Raw genomic sequence first — 27,475 nt, 5'->3', positions numbered from 1 at the left:
AGGCTCTAGGGAAGGGCGTGTTTCCTTGCTTACTTGGGTTCTTTAGACTCATTAGGTTTCTTGCAGGGCAGGACTGAGGTCCCCTGGCCTTTGAAGCCAGTTTTCAAATGAGAGATTGTAGGGCCATTCTCAATTCCTTCCTACCCTTCCCTGTTCTGGACTCTCCCTTATTCCTCACATCAGATCAAGTCTAGTTGATCTAGCTGCCCCGAATCTCTGTACCTTGTTTTTTCCTCTTGGGTATACTGTTTCATGTTGGTGCTTGTCTACTCACTTGGGGATTTACAACGTAACCTTGACTGGATCCCACCCCCCGCCCCCGCCAAGTCCTTCTCCACTCAGTGTCTTGTCAAAGCACAGGTCTGATCATGAAAATGACTTGCCCATCATTCTTTTATTTGAAGTTTTTTCCTACCTGGTCACAACGTGCCCCTTCACTCACATCTTCCACCATGGCCTCCTCCTATCCCACTTCATGTCCTGCTCCAGCCTCTCTAGAAAGAACACTCACTATTCTTCACACCATACCAGGCACCTCTAGACTCCATGCCTTTGCCCAGGCTGTTCCTCTGTCTTGAGTTCCCCCCATTAAACTCAGGCTTGTCAAAATCTACAGGTCACCTTCAAGGTGCAGGTCAGAAGAGACCTCCTCTGGGAGGACGAATGTGACGGCTCAGGTGGCTGTCTCTATTTCCCCTTGGTGTGGTGGTGGCACTGAGTCTTCCGCTTACTTATCCATGCGTTAGAGTCACTTAGGCAAGTCTCTCCCCTCTGGATCATGTGAGACCTAAGTCAGTTATCTTCCTTGCCTTTGCTTCCCCCCCAACACGCAGTAGGCTCTGATGATGGCTTGCTGCATTGACCTGATTTTGTGAACTGCTGTGATGTTTAATGCATCAGTGACTGTGACCGTCTGCAGAGGCAAGGTCCAGCACCCCTGCGGGGTCATCTGGGGAAGCGCTTCTCAGGACTCTGGAGACAGGCCTGAAGAGTACCAGGGGTGGGCAGCTCCCTAGAGCTTAAAACAGCACACTGGTTCTCTACCCCCTTTGCCTCCTGTCCCCTCCCTCCAGAGAAGCCCTTCTCCGAGATCTCTCTTCCCCTCATTAGCCAAGCTTGTTGTGTGTTATCCCAGCTGCAGCTTCCTTTGGTCTTCTCAGGCTTCCACTGTTTGTTTATTTTCTTCCCTGTCAGCCTCTTCCTCTGCTGTGGTTGTAAACAAAGCAGATGACTGTCAGCTCTGGGGCCTGAGCAGTGAACCTCGCTATGCGCCAGTGGCAGGTCAAGTAGACTAGCATCAGATGCTATGGGGTATCCCTCAGGCTCAGAAGCTTCCCCAGGCACTGGCCCAAGCTGGCCAGCAGATTTTGCTCCTGACCATCCAAATAGAACTTCACAGACAGAAGCATTTCAAGACACACTCCATCCCCTCCTGGGGGGGAGGGGTGCTGCCTCTTTCTCCTGTTCTTAACACCACAACCTCCTGGTCAGAAGTTGGGCAGATGACAGAGGGGACACTTAGACTTGCCTGCAGGGTAGAGTGACATATGACCCCAAATAGTTCATGCATTACACTCTTCCATGCCAATTCCTTTTTCTTCTCTTTGAGAAAGTTGGAGCTGTGCTTGATCTAAAGTGTCTAGCCATTCCAAATTCCCAAGGCAGAGTGGCTTTGCTGGTTGGTTCTGGAAGGGGATAGAGACCACCTTGAAGGCAGGCCAGGAGTATGGTGCTCCGGTATCTCCCCCACACCGCCTCATGAAGGGATGTTTCCAACCTGGTCTGTTTTTGAGCCAAAGCAGGTCATCCTCTCTCTCCTGCGCCAGTTACCCCACGTCACCTCCTCCCCCCCTGCACAATCTGGGGATCTCCTCCCTCCCCACCTGCCGGCTCTGCCGCCCCCTCTGCTCTCTGCCTCTCCCTGAATTTTCCAGAGCAGCCGGCCCCTCAGTGACGAGCTGTCAGCGGGAGAGCCACACAAGGCAGTGCCATCCTGCTCGAGGCTTCGGTCCTCCCCCGACTCTGCGCATCATCTGTCAGAGTGCCCCTCTCCCTCCCCCCGCTTCCCCACCCCCTTCCCTCGCCGCCCGCTCTGCTCGCTCTTTCCCTGTTCATGAGATGCAAAGCCCCAGGCGAGCAGAGCCAGCGGGAGCGGGGAGCCACACAAGCGGCATGGTGCGGCAGCTCTCCTAGGGACGCTGAGGTGAGGGGCGCCGCCTCCGCCACCTTCTCCCCTGTACCGGGAGGTGGCTGACTCTATCACTCAGGGCCTCTCCGAACCATGCCCAGCTGGGGCCCGGGGCCAGCCACACCTTCCCTGCTGCACTGCCCACTGCCGGACAGGTAAGAGAGAGCTGCTCCTTCCAGCAGGGCCTGGAGGGCTCCCTGGACTGGCCATCCCCAGCCTCAGTCTTGTGAGAAGGGCAGGGCACCTCGGGGCAGAAAAGGCACTGTCCTCCCATGGGTCCTCCTCGTTCATTCTCTAACAGAGTTCTGCAGGGGGGGGCAAGCCTGTCACCCCCGCCAGGAGCACGAGTGCAGGACTTTGCCATTCTTCCCACTCAGTGGGTGCCAAGCTGCAAAGGTTCTTTTTTTTGTTGTTCTCCCTTCTCCTCAGTCCTAACTCCCCAGGTCCCCTGAAACCTGTTTTCTGGCCTGGAGAGATGCAGTTTCTTCCCTCAGATCCCTGCAGGCTCTGAGAATATTGTAGTTTGCTATCTGGACTGTGACACTGTCTCTTTTCGTTCCATTCATGTTTTTTCTGCTGCTGTTTTCGGTAGATCGCCTGCCCAGCAGTCTGGCTGCCCACGGCATCTGTTTTGTTTTTTCAGCGTGCAGGTCTCCAGCGTTGCTGGTGACTAACCCCAGTGACACATGCCGATGCAGAAGGACTCACTATCCCAATGAGAGGAGGGAGATTTAAAGTACATCTGAGGTCACCGGTTTCTTCTGTGTCCCCCCGGCTCCCAGCTTTATGGAAGTGTAATTGACAAAATTGGGAGATGTTTCAAGAGTACCATGTGACGATCTGATACACAGAGACATTGTGAAAGGCTCCCCACCATCAAGTGAACTAACAACCATCGGCAGGGCGCCGATTTCTTTTATTTTAACTAAAAAGATTTTTTCTATTATTATATACAATGCTGAAATAACATCATAGTTAAAATTTAGCTTACCTTCCGGATTGTTTTCTTAGACATATTCTTAACACTAGACTTGCTGGGGCAAGCGTTCTTTTTTTAAAAATATAAATATAGGGCGCCTGGGTGGCTCAGTTGGTTAAGCCGCTGCCTTCAGCTCAGGTCATGATCTCAGGGTCCTGGGATCGAGTCCTGCATCGGGCTCTCTGCTCGGCAGGGAGCCTGCTTCTCCCTCTCTCTCTGCCTGCCTCTCTGCCTACTTGTGATCTGTCTCTGTCAAATAAATAAATAAAATCTTTAAAAAAAAAAAAGATTTTAAAAATATAAATATAATTGATATGTAACATTATATTAGTTTCAGGTGTATGACATGATGATTTGATGTACGTACGTGTTGCAAAGTGATCACTGCAACAAATGTGGTTAACATCCATTTCCATACATAGCTACCATTTATTTATTTTGGGGGGGCAGGTCACCAATTGCTAAACAGTGAGTTGAGGGCACATTTGCCATTTACAGGAGGTGACGAGTCCCTGGCATCAGCTAAATGGGTCCTTCTGAGGGCTGTGTTGGTAGTGACTTTTGGAAGGCGTGGAGGAGGAGAGCGGCTTTTCTCTTTCTGTGTTAGAGCCACTCACTCTCAATGCATTGTTTCACACACACAGGCTTTCAGGTCCTTCTAAGTCTTGATCTTGGGGCGCTTTCAACCTAGTGAAGTAAGGAAGGCCTACCCCAGCCTGCAACTGGGGCTGTTTTTGGATTATTTGTTCCTACAGATTTGGAAACCTTGAGGGTTTTCTTGGAAGATGGGGGGGGTGCTAGAAAGTGGGGCAGCGAGACAGCTGTTATCCTGAGAGCCTATACAGGTTTGGGGAAATCTCAACACTGTGAACGCACAATGTGATATTTATGATGCTATTGATGGCGCTTATTATTTTGTGAATGATAGCCACGTGAGCACCCAATCAATTTAGTAAACTAGCTTTTATTAACCATTTGCTCTCTGCTCAATCTTCAGAGTAGGTCGATAGGTCTGGGGTGAGCAGGGTTGGAGTCTGTAGAGAGCCCTGTAGCCCACTGTGGCCAGGCATTGGTAAGCTGCCCCAAGGAACCTGGTCCGACAGGCACTTTTTTCTTTAATTTCACCCAGTGCCAAACACACGAAGAATCTGAAAACTTTCTTTTCTCCACCCCCCTTTTTTCATTTATTTTGTTTATTTGACAGAGAGTGAGAGAGTACAAGTAGGGGGAGGGGCAGGGAGAGGGAGAGGGAGAAGGCACCCCCCCTTCCACCTGAGGTGAGCAGGGAGCCCGATGCACTGTTCAGTCCCAGGACCCTGGGATCATGATCTGAGCTGAAGGCAGACTTAACTGACTGAGCCACCCAGATGCCCCTGAAAACTTTCTCATAATCGTTGTCTAACTGAATTAAATCTCTTACTGAGGTCAAGATCTTTCTTTCATGGGTCGGTTAACTCTGACCTATAGATCATGTTTGCTTGGTTAATGATAACCATTTCCCAAACGCGAGGTAGTCCCAGGGGATTGAGTAAGAATGTGGTTGGATGGCTGACCAAAACCCATCATATTTCCATTAAAAAAAAAAAAAAATCCTCCAAATGCAGATTTCAGTGATGGGTATGCAGCAGCAACTGAGTCTGCTGAAATGTGTGTAAAATAGGGAAAGCCCTGGGGGTCCTGGTTTCAAATTTCCCTAGGGCTATTACTTTTCACTCAGGGCTGTTGGACAGCTTTGCTTTTGTGGTTTGTAAAATGGGCACAGGAACAAGCACTCAGCTTACCTCCAAAAGGAATACCTCTAAAAGGAATAGTGGTAGCTCCATTACCAGAGCTAGGCATTTTCCCTGCACTGTGCTGTTGCATCTTCTCAACTTCCCAGAGCAAACTGAGGCCCGTGGAGGCTAAGAAACTTGGTCAAATTCAGCCAGAGAAGTGAAGGCTATTGTAGGTTGTGACTGCGCCGTGTGAACCTGAGTTTTGCTGTGCATAATAACTTTATGACTTAGTGTTTTTGTGCTGCCCATCTGATCCCAGGCTCTCTGTTTTGTGCTTTTTAATTTCCTCTTTGTCCAAACACCTCCATCTCCAGAAATGCTAGAAATGTTCCTTGCTTCTGTCTCTGCCTCAGGGATCAGGAAATTTTTCACTGTCTGGACAGCATCAGCCTTCCCATCAGGGCCTTTATTAGTGTGCTGTGTATGGAATTTCCAAAAGGCTTTTGAGGTTTTCAACAAAAGGTCCAAGAAGGAAGAAGGCCTCAGAAAAGCTGAATGGCTTAAGGAAGATTCCTACCTTCCTACCAGGCCTTGTCTCCCAAGGAAACATGTCAGAATTTGCTCAGCATCTGTGTGCATCAGAGCACACCCACACAGCCCCGGCCCCTCCCCCTGCCCCCAGTGCAGACATTAACGTGCACCCCGCACAGGCACAAAAGCGAGTCACCTCCACTCCCTGAGGGCTCTGTGCAGGGAGGAGCAGATCCCAGAGCGAGATCGGTCCTTGCAGGTGGCCCAGACTCCACTCCACTATTTCCCACCATTATCCTGCTGCTCCAGGGCCGGAGCCCATCCCTGGTCTGATGGCTATGGAGTTTCCTTTTTGTGTGACTCTAAGTGGCTGGCCAGAATGGAGCTGGGAGGAAGGCTAAAGTTGTTGAGAATGGAGGATTAGCAAGAGCTTGTTTTATATTCAGAGGAGGGGAGAGGGCTGGAGCTGCTTTCTGCCCACAGCTATAGACCCTGATGGCAAGTGGTAAAGCTTTTGTGCCTGCCTCAGGAGGGGAAGAGATTGATAGCCAGTGCCCTGGCACTGTGAGATAGGAGAGAGCCACACTGCAATTATGATGGCCCCTCGTACTGACATCGCAGCCCCAGGGCTTTGAGAACTAGGTCCTGCTGCTTTCGATTCGGGCCTGCCGCCCCTTCTTCTGCAGCCTCCAGCCCCGCCCCCATTTGGTGCTGGGCCCCTGCTTTCTAGGACTTCGATGCTGTCAATATGACTTCATGTTTTCATGACGCTGAGTAATGCACAATCCATGTTTGCTTACGCAACAGGAGGTTGGCATGGCCTTAGGAATTCTGATTTCATAGATAAGAAAGCAAGGTCTTCAGCCAAGATGACCCAGCCATGAATGGGCAGACTTGGAACTTGAACCCTTGTCACCAGACACTGGAGCCTATGCCGTGTCTATGACTTTAAGTTGCCTCTCCCTGCCAGCATCCTGCTGTAAACATGATCTCACTCGCCTGTCCACTGTCCTCTCCCTGCCAGCATCCTGCTGTAAACATGGTCTCACTCATCTGTCCACTGGCTGGCTCAGTTATGTTCAACAAACATTTGTGGAGCATCTTCTTGGTACCAGGCACTGAGCTAGATGTTGGAGATGCAGAGATGAAAAATACAGCTTTCGTGTATACAGTGTGCATAGATAATGTACTATGCCTGGTACGCTGCTTGGCACTTAGGAGATACCTAAATGTTAGCTGAATAAATGTATGAATGAATGAATGCATGAGTGAATGAATGAATGAATCCACTTTCTTGCCCTTGGTGGGGTTAAGAGTCCAGTGAGGAGAAGAGAGTTGTGGGTACCTAATCACGGCATGTTCTGATGTAGAGAAGCATGTCTGGATCACAGAGACCAAAGACAATGAAAGTAGGAACCAGAAACCATGGAGCAGAGCATGGAGCCGAGCAGTACTAGTAAGGATGGAGAGGAGGGGACAGATGTGAGAACTGCCAGGGAGATTCAATCAGTGCGATTTGGTTAATTGGCTGACTCTAGGAGATGAGAGAAAAGGAGTCCTGTCTAATTACTTCCCTATTTCTGGCTTGAGTTACTCAGTGGATGGTGGTGTCAGAAACTGAGACCAGGCTTTCCAGAGGAAGAAGATGTGTGTGTGTGTGTGTGTGTGTGTGTGTGTGTGTGTGTGAGGTGACATGGGGCTGGGCGATAGAATGGGTCAGGAAAAGAAGGGACGATTGTGTTCTCGATTTTGTTGTGTCTGTAGGATACCTGAGGGGGTATGTTCAGCAATCCACGGGCCATGACAATTTATATAATTAGAAGACGGTCTGGAATTAGTAGAAAATATTCAGAAATGATCAGAATACCTGATACAGTTGGGACTCTGAGCAAGGATGAGATTTCCCAGGAGCATTTAAGGAGAAAAGTGCAGGAAGCCAAGGCTGGAGGGCAGGAGAATGTCAGCATTATGGGGGAGCAGAGGAGGTGCCAGCAAAAGAGACCCACAGGAAGACCAGTCAGGAGAGTGTAAGGCTAAGGAGGTCAAGGGGATGGAGGTGCCTGGACTGAACGGTCACCATGACAAATGAAGCTAACAGCTCCATAAGGGTAAGGACCATTGGACCGCTGAGCCTCACAATATAGAGGTCACTCTTTCAGCAAAATGGTAGGGATGGAAGTCAAAGTGTAAAGGTCTGATGAAAGGGTAGGAAGTAGGGAAACAGGAAATGTTTTGGGGTAGTTTTGCTGACAATATGAGGACCCCTCCCCTACCCCCAGGGAGAATTCTTTTTAAATGAAAGTATTTTTATTTGTAAGTGTAGAATAACATGGGGGGAAGGACAGAGTAAAGATAAAGGGTTGGTGAAGCCAGGCAGGTGGGAAGAGGGGCTCAAGTCCAGAGGAGAAAGGATCTACCTGGAGTAGACACATCTGTGAGTGGTGGGTAGGAAGTAAGCTTGTGTGTAAATTTGGATAGACTCGCAGGAGAGGAGACAGGGAGAGAGGTTGAAATATTTCATACTTGAGGGCTTGATTATCTTGGTGAAACAGATCAGGCTGGGGGTGTGTGAAGGATTGTGTTTGTTGCCCTCTCTTTCCCTGTACTGTGGCTTCCTGCCCTTCAGCTGCTGGCCTCTGGAAAGCTTGTTCATAAAAACCAAGTTTGCTGTTTAAGGAATGGAGAAAGTTTGGGGAGGTAGACAAACAGATCATCGTTTGCAGCCTCGTCTGCCGCCCTAGATTCCAGATGTGCGGGTGGGCAGCTCAGGAGTGGGAAGAAAGGATGTAGTGGGATTCCATCCCTGGAGCTTTGGGCTGGAGTCCTGGCCATGCCTTAAAAAATGTGATCTTGGGCAAATTCTTTAAAATTTAATTTCTGTAGGTGATATCTAAGAGTCATACCCATTCTAAGCCTCTACGGATTTTGGCACCTGCTTCCTGGAAGTCAAATAAAAGGCTTTTCTGAAAATGGATTTATTCATGGGGAAGAAAACTTAAAATACAGGAAATAAATACCCCATTCGAATTGCCTCTTTCTATATTTCAATTTCCTTACACTAAAAGTTTACACTTTGTAGGCTCATTTTACTGAAGCACATGTTGTCAATGGTCACACTATTTATAACATTTTTACGCATAATTTCAAATATACACAAGTCAAGAAAATAGAACAATGAGCATCTGTGTACTACCTCCTGCTTCCCAGCCTAGATGATTTTGAAGCAATTTGCAGACAGCATAGCATTTCAACTCTAAATATTTCAGAATGTATCTCTAAGTAAAAAGTTGCTTAAGAAAAAAAATAACCTCAATGTCGATATCATACTAATAGCAATATCTAATCAGTGCTCAAATTTCCCCAAATTATCTCATGATATTTTTTATGGTTTTAAATTCGAATCAGGATCCAAAATATATTCCACATACTACATTTGGTTGATGTGTTTCTTTAAATACGTAGATATATATCCAATGCTGCTGACCACTGTTTGAGAGACAGTCCTGTAATTCCTATAATCCTATAATGTCTCCTGATTTTGTGTCGTTTTGCCCCATCTTCATGTGCCATTTAATTTAGGAGGCCTAAGGAACAATTTCCGTTTAGAATCCAAAGTCTCTAAAGTTTAATTTTAAAATTCCTTCTAGACACACTTAAAAGGCGAAGCGTAAAGATAGTAAAGAGAGAAAAGAGGGAGAAAAAAGAAAAGGCTGTAGTGAGTAGCAAGGAGACAAATGATGGATTGAGAGGAACAAAATACAATGAAAAAGGTAGTAGAGACACATGTCACCCCCTCTACGCCTAGACGCCTAGACATTTGAAAATCCTCCTAAACGTGTTTCACTTTTGTTTCACCTCCGCTAGCAGATAGTAAACATGAATCTTTAAATAATAACATTGTATTTATTTAGTACATTTTCCAAAGCAGTTTATCAACTAGTTGAGCAGGTGTCAACCAAATAATCTTCTATGGGAAGTAGGGAAGGAGCAGGAATTCTAATTCCCATTTTACAGATGACGAAGCTGATGAGATAGCTAATATGACTGGCTCACACTAAACACTCATTTGCCATTTGCCGAGCATTGCTTGAATCCCTCAGTGAAGCTGTATAACAATCCTTTAACAAGCCTATGGCAGTGGTACTGTGATCTTCCTCTTACCTGTGAAGAAAATGACTCAAGGAGAGTAACGTGCCATAGTCACAGATCTGGAAGATTACAGAGTGGGGATCCAAACTCAGCCTAGTTACTCACTCTTCTTTTTTCCAGGTCAGTCTACTTACCACTAACTCAGCAATCTCTCTCTTTCTCTTTTAAAATTTTTTTTGCATATACTTGCTTGTTGGCAAAATTCCCTTTAAAGAGAAGCCCAGAGCATCACAAAACATAACACAGATTTTCCTCCATTTAGGATGCGGTTATGTCCCGAAGAACTCATCATAAGCTGAATATCCTACTTTGAAATATCATCAGTTGAAAATGCATTTAATGTACCTAACCTACCAAACATCATAGCTCAGCCTAGCCTACCTGAAACAAGCTCAGAAAACTTACAGTAGCTATCGATGGGTAAAATCAGCTAACAGAAAAGGCTATTTTAAAATAAAGTGTTGCAAATCTCCTATAATTTATTGAGTATTGCACTGAAAGTGGAAAATGGCAGGGTTGTAAGTGTACAGGGTTGTTGTAAGGGTATCAGTTGTTGACTCTGGTGATCAGGTGGCTGATTGGAGCTGGGGCTCGCTGCCACAGAGCTGTATCACCAGAGAGCATCCTGAGATCGCCACATATCACCAGCCTGGGAAAAAGAGCAAAAGGCGAAATTCAAAGTGTAGTTTCCACTTAATGCGTATCACTTTCTCACCATGGTCAAGTCAGACATCATAAGGGAACCCTGATAGGTGGAACGGTCATAAGTGGGGGACCGACCGTGGTAGGGTATATAGTGGACTAGAATTTGCAAGGCATTTTCATTCCCAGAGACACTTTCATTACTTTCTTATAACCATTCTGAGAAATAGGCAGATAATTGTAGGTTTTACAGAAGAGGAAATTGAAATTCAGAGCTCTTCATCATGTTAGTGATTGCATAGCTATCTAGTTTAGGTAGTTATTGTCACAGAGCTAGTTAAGGTAATTAGAGTCACAGAGCTAGTTAAGGTAGTTAGTGTCACAGAGCTAGTTAAGGTAGTTAGTGTCACAGAGTTAGTTAAGGTAGTTAGTGTCACAGAGCTAGTTAATGGCGGAGTTAGGACCAGAGGCCCTTTCTTCCCATTCCAGTTCCTGTGCTTGTTCAGTTCTCTTGGCAAACCTCATGGGCCGACAGCTTTGACTGCTGACTTCTTTCCACTACCCCTCTGATGTTCCTTGTGAGAAGTTGAGCAGACTTATTACAAATTAAATATCCGGATGCTCGAACTGATGAGCAGGAAATGAGGCTGTTAATACTCAGAGGAATGAAATTGAGACTTTTTTTTCTTTTTTTTTTAGTAGATTTTTGGGCCGAATGGCCTCTTTCTGTCCTTCCTTTCCCTGTGTCCTTCCAGTCTCCATGGAAACCCCAAATCAATGCAGCATATGTTGATTCATGTTTCTGCTGTTACTAGGAAGCTACAAAGTGGAAATTGCTTTTAAAAGATTTGTGGAAGAGCTTTAGCATGCTGACCAGAATTCAAATCTAATATCTGAATGACTGTTTTATTAAAAGCTTTTAATATGGTACTGTCCTAGGTGGTATGTTGATTAAATAACCATACAGGGGGCGTTTGGCAATAAACCTCCACCTCTACTAACATGGCTTTTAAAAATATTATATTGCAGACTTTAATTCCCTTTATCTTCAATTTAATTACATTTTTGTGGCCTGTGTGACAATGCCAGGTGCTCCTTTTGCTCTTGATTAATTCTAGCCTGCCCTAACCGGGCTGTGGGGAACAATAGTTTCCAAATGCCTTAGGTACCCATGCTGCTGCCCCGAGAGTCATTAGCATTAGACCGATTTCAGACTTGACCCAGAGACCGCGGAAGTCTAACATGTTTCCTTCATAAGAAATCCTCAGTGATTTTTCAGATTTTTTTCATGAACTCAAAATCAAATGCAGCTGACATTTATTAAACACCTGCTTCATACAAAGCAATGAGAATTGATAGCAAGGGAGTAAGTCATAGAGTCTTCGTGGAACACATAGTCATTTGGGAGGATCAGAAAACATAAATCACAAGGATAACCTACAGACTATTTTATGGGCTGTCAGAGAGTCACGCAGCAGTGTGGTGGTATTAGGATGGAGGGATTCCTTCTTATTGAGACCGTTCTGAAAAGCTTTGGAAAGGAGAATTTTTATCTCGAAGGTATTAGGTTTAGAGAAGGAATTGGGAGTTAAGAGGCAGATCGAGGGGGGCAGGGGGAACATTTTGGGCAGAGGGGGCAATGAAGAATCAGGTGTGTGTGCGCATGTGTGTATGCACAATGGGATACAAGACTGGATAGCTAAATGGGACCAAATTGTGAGAATGTCAGGAAGGACAAATCGTTACCACGAAGTCCATCAAAAATTACTCTATGGACCATTTATGGTACCTGATCGGTGGGTAACTCTGGTAGTAGTGTAGTGTGCCAGGAGGTTAATGGGGATGGGGAGGCGATGACATGTGGGCAGGAAAATCAGCTGCTTAGGAGGAGGTGGACGAGACATACACCATGGGAGGTGCCCAGTAACCTCTGAGGGGCCATGTCAGTGGATGGGGGGGCGGATAAAATTGAGAAGTGTTTCAGAAATATAAAGAAAAGGTTTAAAAATCAATTCAACAGGGCAATAGAGAAAAAGAAACCAGAAATACCTACACTCATTACCCTGAGGGACTAGGACAGTCATTTCATGAAGAAGCAGAGGGAGCCCGGCAGGAAGGGAGGACTCGGAGGGCAAAGTGGGTGTTTCCGACACAGTTGCATCTGCAGAGTCTGGGAAGGATGGAATTGTCTAGCTGTCCCCTGGAAAAGCCAGTCTGGAGCTCATGAGAGGCAGGAGTGAGCATCAGTGCCAGAGAGATGCAGCAGCCCAGGCCTGGGAAGGGTGGGTTTCCCAGGAGGAGCAAACCAAGAATGGGAAGGGCTGAGGTGGGCAGGGCAGCCTGGGAAGCCAGAGCAGGGCTCGTAATGCCTGTTTGGCTGGGAAAAACCATGTGTCCCCGCCAGCGGAGATGTCCCGTGCCCAGTCTCCAGCCAGAAACTCAGGAGTAGTAACGAGAAAAGAATCTAGAGCTCTGTATCCCTGGGCCAGGGCTAGAAGTCCCAGGACACAGAGTCCAAGGAGACGAGTGTGTTTCTCACTAGCATTCCAGCCTGCTTGCCTTTGCGTATCTCTCTCCTTCAGGAAAGGAGACCAAGCCAGAAAGCTTACGCTCTCCGTTCTGCTTCATCTCAGCCTCCCCACCCTGCCCCTGCCCAGCACCTGGAATTCCTTATGCACCTGCCTCTATGGAAAGGAAGATTTAACTTAGAGGCCTCCCCTGAGAGGGGGCCAGTCCTAGGTCTGTGCTTCTCAAACTAGGGTGCTGTGTGGTTACGTTTCAGTGTTCAGGAACATTTCGGTTAAAAAAATAGTCTTAATTTTTTCTTTCTACTCATGCCGGAGGCACGTCCGCATACTCTTGTCTCTCTGCTCTTCATATTCCTGCTCTTTCTTGAAACTTTGTTAATGATTTTATCTTTCCTTAAACATTCGGGTTGGTTTATTGACTTCCTATGACCATATTATTTCTCCAAAAGCTAATCGAAGATTCCAATGCCTTAATATTAGTCAGCCTCCACCTGAGACTTGGGTCCCTCTGCAGCCCTGCCCTATCTCCTCAATGCCTTTCCATCCTGGTTGCCAGATGGGACAGCATGAGACTTGGAGGGGCCCTTTATCTCACCATTTCAGCACCGGACAAGGAGTCCCGTGAGGATACCACCTTTGTGTTAAAGCAAAGGGGCAGAGCAAGCGTTGGGAACAGGAAGCTTGGTAGCAGGCACCCGCTCTGCCACTGTAACTGGCTTGCCTCTGTTTCTCCGTCTGTAAAATGGGGTTGATAAAGATGTCAGTCTTGGAAGTTTGTTGCGAGAGTTAAGTAAACAGCGGTGTAAGTTTAGCCCCGTGCCTGGCACATAACGAGGGCTTGTTGGACAATGGCTCTGTGCATGAATTGGAGAGGCTCCACCTTACCATAGAACCCTAATCTTGGATTAGGGAAGTGCTTGTCAGTGGGCTTTTATTCCCCGTTTAACTCTGAACCTGTTTTGTACAGTGCAGTGTATGAATAAAATATCCAGAAGCAAAGGATTCGCTAACATCAGCATGCAAAGCAGGGGTTCCAAAGAATGGGAAACATTTCTTTGGCGTCTCATTTCGTAACACTAAGTTCCCTTTACCTAACAGAGGCACACTGTGGACACTTTGCGAGAGAGACAATGAGTCACTGTGGAGGCAGCATCAGACTTTTTATTTCATCCCCTCATCCCACAGTGTGGGGTTGCGGCAGACTCATGTCACTGCGGGAATACAGGTCACGCCACCAGTAGATCTGCCAGGAATCCTGGGTCCCGGCATGACGTGGTGGGCAGAGCTCCGCTGTAAGAGTTCTGAGAAAACAAATCCGGTTCTTGAGTTGCCTCAATTTTCTCATCTGTAACTCAGGGATAATAATAACCTCTCCGGCTCTGGAACAGAGTAGTTGTTAACAATACACGAATATGCTTTCTACGTTATAGGAGGTTAAACAAATGCAATCTAATATTTTTAGTATCAAGCCATCACTTTCCCTGGAGATTTCTGATGCCTCCAGCAAATGTCACCTTCTGGGTATCCAAAATGACTTGTGGTAAAGGTTAGGTGCATTTGGAGCTAGTTCCTGAGTGGGAGCAGGAGACTAGAGTGAAATGGGGAGAAGGGATGCTTTGTCCCACGGCAGGGATTTGCAAACTTCAGACGCATCAGAATCACCTGGGAGGCTGAGCTCTGTCCCCTGAGTTTCTGATTCTCTAGGTCTGGGGGTGGGGCCCGAGAATTTGCATTTCTAACACATTCCCAGGTGATGCTGACGCTGCTGGTCCAGGGACCATACTCAGAGAACTACCATACTAGGGCAAGCCGGCAGAGACAGCCCTCCTTCTGGAACTGAAACAGGCAGTGTCAAGATCCATGTGGGTAAGGTGGTTTGGAAGAAAAAATTGCAGAAGACAGAAAAATTAGGGATAATGTACCGATTGGGCAGAACAAAGGAAAAAGTCTCACTCCATCACGAATGCAAGCAGGGGGAAGTTGCTAGGTGATGGATGAGGGAGAGAGGTGAATTTCCACTGGAGGAAAAGCCAGGAGCACAGAGTTGGAAATGTACATGTTTTGAGGAGGCAGAGGAGGTGGAAATTTCTCATTAAGAAGTGAGGAGTGGTGTGTTTGGTGCTGGGGGGTAGAGACAGACGGGGTGGGGGGAGAAATGCCTCTGCAGAGTCAGGGGGACAGCTGAGATGTGGCAGAGGGGGTAATTGCAGGGCTGTGTGGTTTGGCTTGGTAGTGAAGCACAATAGAAATTGGGAGAAAGGGGGTGGAATGTAGATGTGTGACCTGCCCCGTAGCTTTCTTGCTCTCTGCATTTATCACATCACATCACACCCAGCAAGACAGCCCCCCTCCTCCTGGCTCATTAGGAGATTTGATTCGGCTCGGCTCCTGCTGTCAGCAGCTGTCTGGGGCAAGATCTTTATGCTCCCTGCTCCCTGAGCAGCACCAGCCTTCAGCCAGCAGCGGAGCTCATTAGAAGAGGGCCCCCTGGACACTTGATTTTCAGCTCATCGGTGGCCGGAAAGAGTTAATACCTACGGCTTCGCTGCCCCCTGCACAGCCTCTGGGTGCAGAGGGAGGCAGCTTTGGGCTGTGGGGACTTCTCCCTGAGCTGCAGCCCGAGAGCAAGGAAGCAGGTTAGTGAAGAGGAAGGTACGGGAGGAGTGCCAGGCGAGCTCTGCTCAGGGGCACCTCCTGCATCCTGCCAGCGAGCACGGGCGTGCAGACTGTGCCCGGGAGCTGAGCCGCCGCCCGCTGGGTGTAGGCTGCTTCAGTATTTACTGGATGTGACAAGCAGAGAGAAGAGCTTTCCGCGGGGCCGCTTGCTGCCCAGCTCAAGGGGTGGGAGGTGTGTTGTGCATGCATGCGTGTGTGTGTGTGTGCACGCACGAGTGTGCCCGTGCATTCGTGCACGCGTGTTCTTCACCCAGCAAGGATCTGACTGCTAAAAGATAGATCTACTCTTTCCCCAGAACTCCTTAACCTACAGCCTCTCTGACCACCCAGTTGGCAAAGACCCGCAGGCCATGAGGACTGGTCAAAGACAGTGAGTACTGCATTTGTTTTTCTCTTTGCTCTTCAAGGTGCCCATGTGGGCTGATTGCATTATCCATATTTAATTAACCTGCCTCTCCGTGCATATTGATTGCTTTCTCCCCGCTGAGACTCTTAGTTTCTCTTCCCCTCTTTAAAAATCTTTGCTCTTTGCTTTTAACCTTTGTTTTTTGTTTTTTTGTTTTTCCTTGAGTACCCGCTTTCCATTGTGTCCCATTCTGTCTGCCCCAGAGTCACCTGTCACTTGATGTCCACCTAACAGGGCACATTGCCATGGGCCTTCCCGGGTTCTAGGGACCCCAAACTCCGTCCCCACCAAAAGTCAAGGGCCAGATGGAATTAGTGCCCCAAGGTGCTGGGATGAATGAGGAAGCTGGGGCCACAGTCTCCTGCAGATTCTGATTGAATTGAAGTCAAGGCTGAGCTAAGTGAAGGGATGGGGAACGGTCTGGGGGGCGGTGGTGGGCAGCACGGGATTTGGGAGGGAGAGAGGCGGGCGTGCAAGCAGTCCCGGCAAGCCAGGGTGAGCTAGCACTGGGAACGGGAAGAGCGACAAGGCAGGGACTGCAGGCCTGGTAATGCCTGCCCCAAATGACCTTGCCTGCTGTGTCTGTGGGGAGCCATCCCTGGTTCTGTTCGGCACCAGGGTAACCAGGGCCCCTGGTACGGGCTTTCCCTCCTTCCGGTGATAGACCACGAGCAAGAGAAAATGAGGCATAGGTGACCCAAACAGTGATTTCTTGCAGCTGGAAGACAACCTTAAAACTGGGAAAGGCTTCGATTTCCTGACTCCTGGGCAGGCAGGTGGATGCCCCGTTAGGACAAAGGTCAAGGGAATGTCAGTCTGAGCTCAGTCTCCTTGAGGATGAGCTTTGATACAAAGTCTAACTATTTTTATGTATTTGTTTATTAATCTTTAGTTTTAACAAAGCCATCTTTTAATTTTATGAATTTTGGTATTATTAGAGAAGGTATTTAAAAAAAAAGTTTTTGTGAAACATTCTGTGTAATAGCAAAATAATTTAAACGGAGTAGATCGAGTAGGGGCCTTATCTATCTAAATTAGGTTTCTTTTAAAATGGATTCTATGTTTGGTGTCAGGGATCCCCGGGGGAGCCCTTTACGGATAGGCTGCTCTCTTCATGTGTTTCTTCCTATCATTTCTGTGGAACAAAGGGTGTGAAGCACTGAGAAAGGGGACCCTCAGGAGAGACAGATGATCAGTCACCAAGCCCTCAACCTCAGTGTCCCCTTTCCCGCTGTCCCCCTCGCTCCAGGTCAGGAATGGGCTAGTCCCCAGGCTGCAGAAGGAAGGTCGGTGGCCTCCATCTGGGCAGGAGAGAGGGGCTTGCATATTCATTTTTCCAGCATGGGCCTGGGATCCTGCAAAAGGAGCAGGCCTGTGCAGTGGCCAGGGGGCCTGACAAGTCTCCCTAGGAGTTACTCTACCCTTCCCTCTACTCACACCCTCCCAACGCTCTGGGATGGGTTCCCCGAGAGGGAGGCGAGAATCAGAAGAGCAGCCAATCAAGTAATTCTGGAGCAAGTGCTGACCCCCCTCCCCCATCCGTGGCTGGCTGGTCACTTGGGCCCTGCTGGAATGAGACAAAGAGAACAGTAATTTTTGGCTTGCCGGGCCCCAACCTTCCTCCCCTGGGGCATGTGCCCCATTTCACTGTCCATGGCCAGTTCTTGGGGAACTAGATGCTCCTGACCCACAGGCAGCAATGCGAATCCAACCAGCAGGTCCTCCCGGCTCACCCTTAGCCTGTCACCCTCCCTTAGGACAAGCAGGCCTGTGTGGGGAGGGGCTGTGTCTTGGGAGGCATTCTGCCAGCAGACGGCTGAATGGATCTGTAGCACAGTCAGACCAGAGAGGGCCACCCCCCTCTTACAGTAGATTCTTTGATTTTAGGTGAGAGGCCGCGAAAGGGTAAATCCCTGTGCCCCGCAGTCCTATCTCCCGCCCTGACGTCCCTGCACACCGGCCAGAGGGTTAACCGTAAGCGCGTGCCTGTATGGCCGCTTTACTGATGCCACGCAGGTAATGATGCTCACCTATCTCCCCGCCCCTGCCCTTCCCCCTCCCTGCCCCTTCCCCCGCTCCACCTTGCTTCTCAACCCCGTGAGCCTGCCCCAGCCGACCACTCCCTTGGGTGGTCCATTCCCTCAGGCCATCGGTGTGGCTGGTGCTCCCCTTCCTGTTGCCCTTCTTGCAAGGTTGTGGCCTTGCAAGCAGAACCTACCTCAGGGCCAAACCCTCCCATTGACTGCGGGATTCAGGGGGTGGGCCCGTGTGTGAGCTTGCATTGAACCAATTAGGGACGGCTGTAGGGTCCTGGAACAGGGAAGAAAGATGAGGGCAAGTTACTTCTTTCTGCTTTCCCTTCCTCCCTCCCTCCCTCCTTCCTTCCTTCCTTCCCTCCTTTTGAAGTAACCTTAACCTTTGACTCTCACTTCTGCTCCCATTATTTCAAACCTAACTAACAAGGTTATAATTCAGATCTCAGCTACACAAGATGGAAAATCAAAACCATGGGGCCCCAAAGAATATTTTGTGGAAGATTTTTCCAAACTACTGGGGAGAACCACCGTTGTCTCGGTAACGAGTATACCCTTTACACGGGCCCCCACGGAATGTCGTTAGATGGCGTGTGTGGATTTGCTGTTTTTTTTTTTTTGAAGTCCTCTTAATTGTTCTTGGGGGCCTCGACCTGACTATTATGTTATTGATGATCCTGAGGCACCAAGGAGTGAACTGGCTTGCTGGAAGTTGGGTTTTGGCCTTGGTACAGCCCAAGCAAGACCTTGACTTGAATTCACGGAATGTGGTGACTCTAGGGCCCTTAATCCGTTGCTCTCACCTGGCCTGGTGGCAGAGCACCCTATGATTTATAAGAGTGAATAGCCAGGTTGCTCACCGTCGCAGGAGAGAGAATGGCTATCACCAGTGTTTGGAAATGTCACAAAATCGATGGCTTCCTCATGCGCCTGGCTGAGATAAGAGGTTGGAGCCCAGGACGTGCAGGCCCGATTTTCTGCAGGAGAGGGACTATTTCTGGGAACTTGGATGTTCCAGCTTTAAAAGGCGCTCAGAGACGGGCTGTGGAATACAAATGTTGTCCATCCTTGCCAAATATAATACCATCCCAGTAGACGTTTCTTGGATAAGATTTCTGTGAATAACTAGCTTGGGTCGGGGATGGAAACCCACTTGGAGTGACAGGAAGATATTGAATTGGACGGCCTCTGGCGTCTCTGCCCAGGCCCAGGATTCACAAATCAGGGGAGGGGAAAGTCAGGCTGGAAGGACTTCCTTTCCACACAGAGAATAACATCTCTGGGACTATTCCCGTGGCACATTGTTCCCAGCGTGCACGTGGCTGTGCCCTTTTAGAAGTCACGCTTCAGTCCTGATTTGATTACACCCAACTCTTCCCACTTACCTTTGCTCTCCATGCGAGGAGTTCAAGGTCAGGGGTCAGTAAACTTACTCTAACAGGGGCCAGAGAGTAAATATTTTGAGTTCTATGGGCCATACAGCCTGGGTGGCAACAACCCAACTCTACCCTCCTGCTGGAAAGCAGCTTTAGACAGTGTGTCAATAAACGGGTGTTGTTGTGTTCCAGTAAAACTTTATTTACACAAACGGGCATCTCGCATGGCCGTAGTTTGCTGATCTCTGGTTAAAGGCAAAAAGGGGCTAACGTTGGAAGTCAGAAAGAGTGTAATTCCTCATCGGACCTTTGGTAACAGATAACATGTAAATGTCTGGTAATTAGGAAAATAAGAAAATATGAGAATTTGAAACATACATGTTAGAGTTTTAAACATGCTGATTGAGAGAAGCCAAAATAGAAATAGGAATATGAGAGCTTCGTTACGTAAATAAAAGAACAGAGAAAGGGGCCCGGTTCTTAACTGCTGATTGTACCAGCTGCTCGGGCCCTCCCCTACAGGTGTTAGTCTGCTGCTCTGTAGCGGTTCATGCATCTTTATCCCCAGGTTTGGGGATGAGTAGGGAGCACCTGAGCCACAATCAGTTTGCCTGAAAACTTCATTTGTGCTGGGAGGTTCTGTGATACGCACCCCTGTATTACGCAGGCAACCCTCTACTCTCCGTGCGGGCGCCACTTCTGGGGCTTTGCAATTAGGAGCTGCGGCTGCTACTCTGCCCTCCTGATGGGAGAGCGAAATGTGGATTGTTATTTTGTCTTCACTGTATTTCCTTTCCCTACAGAGAATCCTAATTTAGAAATTCTTCCAAGCTAACGACCTTCATTGACTTACTATCAACTTGAATGTGAGCTTTGAAAGAGCAGGAGGCCTCTAGGGGCAGGGTACCTATTACTATTCCAGCAGTCGAGTTAGGGAGTGAGGATACATCCCTTGATCTTCTAGGTATTTCTCCTCTTGTTCACGAAACCCTTAGGGACCCCCCTGGGGAAGGATGGGGCGGGTCAGGGGAGGCGGCGCAGGCCGTGCAGCCGCAGCTCCTGGGGCCCTTTATAGAGCTGACAGCCACGATCGTGACAGTTCCGCGTCCTTCTGCCCCTGTGCTTGTTGCAGGAACAAAGGGATGAGGACCCGCCTGGGATGCCTGTCTCACAAGTCAGACTCCTGTAGCGATTTCACAGCTATTCTTCCCGACAAACCCAACCGTGCTCTCAAGTGAGTAGTTTGGCCACACGGCACTGCCAGGGCGCTCCCCATGGGGCGCCCACCGCTGGGCTGTAGGACCTGTTCTTCTCTAGTGACACGTTAGCCAGATGAGCCGAGTGACAGTAACCCCCCGCCCCTCGGCGGCTCCTTTTATATCCCCAAGTGCATGGATGAGAATTTTCCTTTTCAGAACAGGAACCCTCTTTTTGCCTTTCAAGAAACCCGTATTATCTCTTACAAAGCTGTGGTGAGCGACGCTTCTTGGTTCTGCTTAGTTGTCAGTCTGAGCTCTCTGTTTGGAAACAAACACTCAAATACATTCTACAACTCTGCTTAGGTTCAGAGAATCTGGGTTCAGTGCCTATACTGGGTTCGATGATGTCATAGATGCACCTCATTTAACCCTCACAGGGTTGGGGGATGAGGGCACCTCAATCCCCATTGCAAAGGTGAAGAGATTAAGGTCACGTAAGATACGGAGTCGGGGAGCTCAGCGCACTTTTTCTGACCCTAAGGGCAGCTTCTTTCCGTTGTTACCCTGACACGTCTATAGCCTGTGCTTTTTCAGCTTGGTGTTTTAGACTGAAAGCCAATACACAAATACCGTGAACTCCAGTGCTGAGGTCTGCGTACGCGGTTACGGCAACAGACTTGCAGGAATGCAAGTGGTTTTCTTTGGCACCTGCCCCCCCCCCCCCCCCGCCGCCCACCATTGTTGAGATTTGTTTTCCGGAGCAAACCCCAGGGGTCTGCTGATGGAGAGGGAGGGGCATTACAGAAATATTTAAGAGAGATGTTTCTTCTTCCCTAGGAGACTATCCACAGAAGAAGCCACGAGGTGGGCAGATTCCTTTGATGTGCTTCTGTCCCATAAGTGTAAGTAGAATTTAGGCTTTGTCATGCCGCAGCCAATGATCCGTTTAGCCAAAGAGGCACCAAATACCCACCATGATCCAGGTTCTATCCAGGTTCATGTCCGGGTCCCCCAGACAGCTCCAGTGTCTGCGCTCACAGAGCCTCCTGCTTAGGGCAGTATATAGATAACAAGATGTAATTGAAATGTAGTGGGAAGAGGGCCTTTTTTCCTGTGTTCTGGGTTGAAAGGATGGTCCCAAGAAGCCTTCCTGTTTTCAGCGGTTTCAGCATGAAAGAATTTAGTTTGGGGAGTTGGATTGATGGACTCAGTGGAAATGACGGTCTGGTGCCCAGCCTAGATCTTGTATATAAAATTAAATGACTCCCCCCCCCCCACATGTCCCTGGAAAGTCTTGGTTTACTCATCCATCAAATGAATAATATTCTGTGCACTTTGTTAGTCACTTGAGTTGGCATAGTTTTGTGTTTGTTTGTTGCTTCTTACTTTGGGAGCTTACTACCCTGGCTGTAGCTCACTCCTCTGTTTCTGGCTGGGTGTGGGTTTGACTAGAATGCATTTCTGCTCTCTCTCCTCCTCTGTTTTCCCAATACCCGCCCCCCGCCAACTGCAGAAATAATCATGCGTATTTTCCTGTGGCAAGGACACTTTGTCATTGGTCAAACTTTTCAGTACTTGCTTTTTTCTCATTGCAAGCAAGTCCGAATTCATCGGGCTTCAAAATCCCCGTGCCGTGAAACACATGGGAGAGGCAGAGCAGGGGCCAGGAAGACAGAGGGTCTTTCGCAGAGTAAAGTTTTCACGTAGACCTTCAGTCCTCCTTTTAAATTCTCCCTGTCAATACTAGAAATCCTGATTGATCTGGGAGCTGAAGGGTTGCTTTTAGCTTGGAGTCTCGTTTCTACTTAATTGGGGACATGATTCTCTACAAGGAGGTTAAGGGCATTGGCTGGTAGTCAGACCTATGTTCTTGATCTGGACCCAGCTCGGCTACTAGATAATTGAGTGGCCTTGATGGAATCTCCCAATCTTCAGACGTCCTCAGGAGTGATTTTGCTTTCCTCTGGATCAGCACTTCCCTCTGACTAGGCCCCTGATCCTAATACCGGTTACCAAATGCTCTTGAATACATTTTAAAACGCAATACAAGATCTAAGAATAAGCGTATATTTGCAGCATGTAGTTTTGCGAGACAAATAGTCATTTTAGTGTTCTGCAGATTACACTTAGGAAGGAAAACAAGGCAGCAGAAATACAGCGTGTGTGACATGTGGCTTATGTCACAAACAGCAAGCTTATGTGGTGACTTTGCCAAGGTAATGGCATATGTACAATGATAGTCAGGGTTTCCCAGTAAGGCTTGTTCCTTATGGGGCCATTTTTGACTTCTTTTTTGGAGTCCCAGTAGGCTAAACAAGTGTTGCTATTAACTTAAGCCTTCTTTTCTGGCTGCATTTGCTTCAAGGTCATCTTGGAGTTTGGTTTTTATTTCAACCTCGTGACTGACTCCCTAGTTCAAGTCCCTGAGGCTGTTTCCTCATTCTGAAATGGTGATAGAAATACCTGTGTGCTGCCTGTCACCGGGGTCAGGGAATCTTCATAAGAGGACACCTTCAGATGATTTGGGGTTCTCTACTTAAAGGTGTTTTATAAGAATATGGTGGTATTTGAGTGATGGTTTTATTTATAAAATGCAAAATAAACATGCCTGAAGAATAGGTTTGCAGGGACGCCTGGGTGGCTCAGTTGGTTAAGTGGCTGCTTTCGGCTCAGGTCGTGATCCCAGCATCCTGGGATCAAGTCCCACATCCGGCTCCTTGCTTGGCAGAGAGCCTGCTTCTCCGTCTGCTTCTGCTGCCACTCTGTCTGCCTGTGCTCGCTCTCTCTCTCTCTCTGACAAATAAATAAATAAAGTCTTAAAAAAAAAAAAAAGAATAGGTTTGCAAATTTCGCCAATTATTAATGCTGAGCCATTATAGACAGAGTTTACAGTGGGTCAGTCAACAGATGCAATCTTGGGGTATATTTGGAGTGCTGCTCTGCAAGACCTGGAGATTTAAGGGCTTCCATGTTATGTGATTCAGTGACTTGTGACCTGAAGAGGGGTGCTTCTGCTTCTGTGGGGGATGGCTTCGGTTTCCAGGGACTCTTCTGAGACGGGAATTCCACTAAGGGGTTACAAGCTGACGCCAGATTGCTTCTTTGTCCCAGACCTCTGCAGATAAAGGTTTTTTGAACTGTGCAGTTCTGTGATCTGTCTTGGAGTCCGATGTTCTGTTTTGATTTCTGTTTCATACGGAAATAAAAAGCCAATGGAGTGCATGCGTTTGAGAAGAGAGAGACCTGTATTCATGGGTCGCTGGCAGAATTTCCAGGTTTTAGAGCTTGACCGCTCTCTTCCTGTGAAGGCTAAGGGAGGAGTACAGAGCCAGGTTACCTTGAAGGGTGTTGACAACTTTCTTAAAGTCTAATTAATTTGGGCTAATATTGTGACTCAATTAGGGCTGATTAAGCTTTTCCGAAGGGATTGCATGTGTGCTGGTCCCTTAGGAGGGACAGCGGTTGATCAGAGGTGTGCAAGGCTTTCAATTAAGATAGCAAAATGTCCTCAAAAGTAAAGAAAGGAGAATCACTGAATGAGCTTCCAGAAAAAAAAAAGAAAAAAACGTGCATTAGTCTAGAAACCAACCCCTGGTAATCCTTCATACCTAGGCACTGTCCTCCCTGAGTTTTCCATTTCAGATAATTCAGATCATTATTTTTGTTCCCATTCTCAATTTATAGAGCATTTTTACCCTCCCTGCGCAGCCTGGCTGTTTGGGGCCCTCATTTATTTAAAGAAAGGTGTACTGAGTGTTTATTATGTTCGAGGTCTGTGTGAAGCAGATGTTTGGGGGCGGGGGCACCGAGAGGAACAGGACAGCACCTCCCTGGTGGAGAATGCAGCCTTCGGAGACGCGGACATGCATACAAATAACATAAAAAATAACCCAGTGTGCTGCCTACAGACAAGGGAGCTTCAGGATTTCAAATAGAATCCCAACATCCGATGCTCCTCGTCGGTCCCGTTCTGTGGGTATTAGAAGTCCTCACCGACCTGACGGCAGCAGGGCTGCTTTGGGTGTAGAGCCTGGTTTCTACTTAATTGGAGAAGATGCTTCTGTGCAATTAAGTTACGAACATTAGCTGGTTGTCAGACCTGCGCATGAACGGTGCTAACCCGCCTCTGCTTCCAGAGAGCTGGGTCGCCTTGACGGAATCCGTCCCGTCTTCTGGAAAATCTGGTTCTTCATCTATGCAATGAAGGATCTGGAAGAGGATGTCTCAGACACTGGATCCAGTCCTACCCTCTTGTTCTAGGATGCTGAGACGGGGCCATTAGCAGACACCCAGGCAGGTGCTTTGAGTCAGCGCTGCCTGCCGGGTTATGTAAAACCCCTTTAAAGCTGAGATGGTTCAAGCAACCAAATGAGGGGCAAAAGCACCTGTGTTGGGAAGCTTTCTCTCCTTGACAGGGTCCTGCTGTGTGGGGAACACTTCTCAGGCTCCAGCCTCAGGAAAAGAAGAAAACAACCTTGTTTTTAAAACTTGACAGTGAAAAGAAATCTGGAAAGCAAATATTTAGAGCAGTTTGGTTTCCAGTCACATTTGCTTATAAAGCTGAAGAGGCATGCATGGAGGTCCAGGGGATAGCCACTTGCTGAGGGCTTTTTATTTTTTTTCCTTTTTAAACTAAGAAATGAAAAATAAAATTGAAATTGCTGATGACTTTATTAGCAAAGGATTTCTAATGTGGGTTAAGTTGGCATCTTTCTCCTGCTCACCAGGGGACAGTTAGACATGGTGTCTGAGCTGTGCACTTAGGCTGCTCCTGGGTGTGTGCGTGTGTGTGTGTGTGTGTGCGCACACCGAGAGGCCTTCCTGTGTCTGTAGCTTATACCCAGGAGAAGGAAGGCTCCCAGCTTACGGGAGATGTGTTTTCTGACGGGTTGCGGGTGAGTGGGCACAAAATTGTCTGTCTTCTGCTTTGATTTCCTCATGAGGCTCAGGCATATGCTTGTTATTTGTCCTGCTTTTAGCGGGACATTCAGTCCTGAACTCTGATCCAGTTCAAACTCTGAATCTCCCTCCTTCTGTTCTTCCTCCCTCCTTCCTTTGTGGGATTTTTTTTTTTTTGAAACATAAAAGTTAGATTATTCCAGTTTGAAGAGGAAGCTGTAGACCGGGTTCCTTCCCCTTCTTCTCTCTTCTTTCAGCCTGATCCCACACCTGGGTGACAGAGCACTTTCCCCTGGGCCTCCATGTGGTCCTTGGCTTTGTTTCGTTGTTTGCACAAAGCACGGAGGGTCTATGCTGAGCTGTCCCCACCAGGCCCAGGGACTCCAGATGAGTGGACTAGTACAACTGAAAGCTCTTTTGCATTCACAGAATTAGTATCCATCTCTGCGAAAAGGAGTCCAATAAGGAAGCTTTTAGTTTTTTAAAATTAGCCCCTTTGGGATAATGATTGAGATATAGAAAAATATAACAACTTGGGGCGCCTGTGTGGCTCAGTGGGTTAAGCCTCTGCCTTCGGCTCAGATCATGATCTCAGGGTCCTGGGATCGAGTCCCGCATCGGGCTCGCTGCTTAGCGGGGAGCCTGCTTCCTCCTCTCTCAGTCTCTGCCTGCCTCTCTGCCTACTTGTGATCTCTCTCTCTCTCTCTGTCAAATAAATAAATAAAATCTTTAAAAATATATATATAACAACTTGATCTGGTCACACAGCAGATCACACAAGCAGAAGACCTCAAGCAAGCAAAAACATGAAAGTTACGAGCAAATGAAATTCCTTAATTATCCATCCAAATGGTCATTAGCTTTAGAATGAACAGTTTAACCATCTAGTTCCCACTCACTGCATAGCCCTCCCCACATCCTTCGCCAAGCCCCCCCAAATCCTAGAACAGTGTTAGTGCCAGTGTGATCCAAAGAAGGCAGCAGCTGCTGGGAGCCCGTTAGAGATGAAAATTCTGGAGTTCTGTCTCAGACCTGCTGGGTCAACATCTCCGTGGCCTAGGGGCACAGTAAATTTTTCTCAAGCCCTCCAGTAATATTAAGGCCCACCGAAGCTTGAGAAGCACTTCTCTAAAACCTAAGGGAGTAACGCGATGAATCTGGAACATCTTGGTGAGGCAGGTGGTCTGTGCTTTCCAAGAAACCCACTGAGCTCTGGATTGCAGCCTTCCAACGTCCCGAGGCAACATGTCCCTTCGATGGCCTGTCGTCCGTGTATCGCCAATGCCGGCTACGTAGCAGGTATGGTGAACGGGGGTCACAGTAAAGAAACAAATAGAGCAAGTGTGTTTTCTGGATAAATGGAGGCTGAGGGTTAGAGAGATGGGAGGTCTACCCAGGTCGGAAGAAACTTCTCTTCCTCCTTGCCAACCTGTCTGCAGTGCTAGAATTTTTACTTGCCCCCCAGGAATGTGGGTGCACTTAGCCTTTTAGAAGGAGTGCCTGGAATTGATAAGACAGTGACTCTTCCAAGCCTGCTGCAAAGTCGAATGGAAAGCCCCTGGATGGGCCTCCAGCTCCCATTCTGTCGCTTACCAGCCGTGTGACCTTCGAGGATTAAATGTGATTGTGGTTGTGAAATGCGAAGCATGATAATGTGGCGGAGAGGGGGGCTCCATAAAGGAGACTGGTTTTGATGATTTTGGTTATAACCCAACATTAAATTCACTGAGAAAACATGGATTCCTGTTTGCTGGAGACTGCATCAGCTTCTTTCCCCAGGCAGCTGGATGTTGAACACAAGGGTTGAGTGGGGACTGTGTCAGAATCACAGGGGGGCTTATTCAAATTCCATAATATCTCACCCCTCTTTGCCTCAGGAGCTTTTGTCCGCTCTCCCTCATCCCTTTCCCGTTGCCCCTCAGGCTATGTGAGAGACTCCCTCTGGGGATTCGGGTTTCAAAAGCCCTGCAGGCAAATCTGGTATGTTTCCTCTTTGAACCTCCCTGCCGTGTTCCTATGTCGCTCAATTCGACAAATATTCCTGGACTTTTTAGAATCTTTTAGGTGATGGACTAGTGTACCTCGAGTTTTATAATACTTCTCTTGTATTGAAGGAGTCATTTGTGAATGCTTTTACCCTGCTAGGGACCCCTT

The 27,475-nt window shown here is 47.9% G+C and overlaps 1 protein-coding gene across 11 annotated transcripts in view; it reads left to right on the top strand.

The window, feature by feature from the left end:
• The window catches only part of RGS8 (regulator of G protein signaling 8), a 149,775-nt gene that overhangs the window by 82,744 nt on the left and 39,556 nt on the right, over positions 1-27,475 (top strand). For 4 of the 11 annotated variants that reach the window (XR_006386634.1, XR_006386635.1, XM_044267257.1 and 1 more), the window contains exons 1-4: positions 14,527-14,598; positions 15,705-15,778; positions 20,356-20,457; positions 21,260-21,324. Coding sequence is in view for 3 of the 11 variants with exons in the window: in XM_044267257.1 (XP_044123192.1) it covers positions 14,593-14,598; positions 15,705-15,778; positions 20,356-20,457; positions 21,260-21,324 (247 nt within the window). In the remaining 8 variants the exon portion in view is untranslated. The other 7 variants (XR_006386636.1, XM_044267260.1, XR_006386637.1 and 4 more) reach the window with 6 other exon arrangements.

This window comes from Neovison vison, chromosome 10, assembly GCF_020171115.1.
Source record: "Neovison vison isolate M4711 chromosome 10, ASM_NN_V1, whole genome shotgun sequence".
In the NCBI taxonomy this organism is placed as follows: domain Eukaryota; kingdom Metazoa; phylum Chordata; class Mammalia; order Carnivora; family Mustelidae; genus Neogale; species Neogale vison.
The sequence above is the reverse complement of the archived record's forward strand: the minus strand, read 5'-3'. Positions and strand labels throughout refer to the sequence as shown.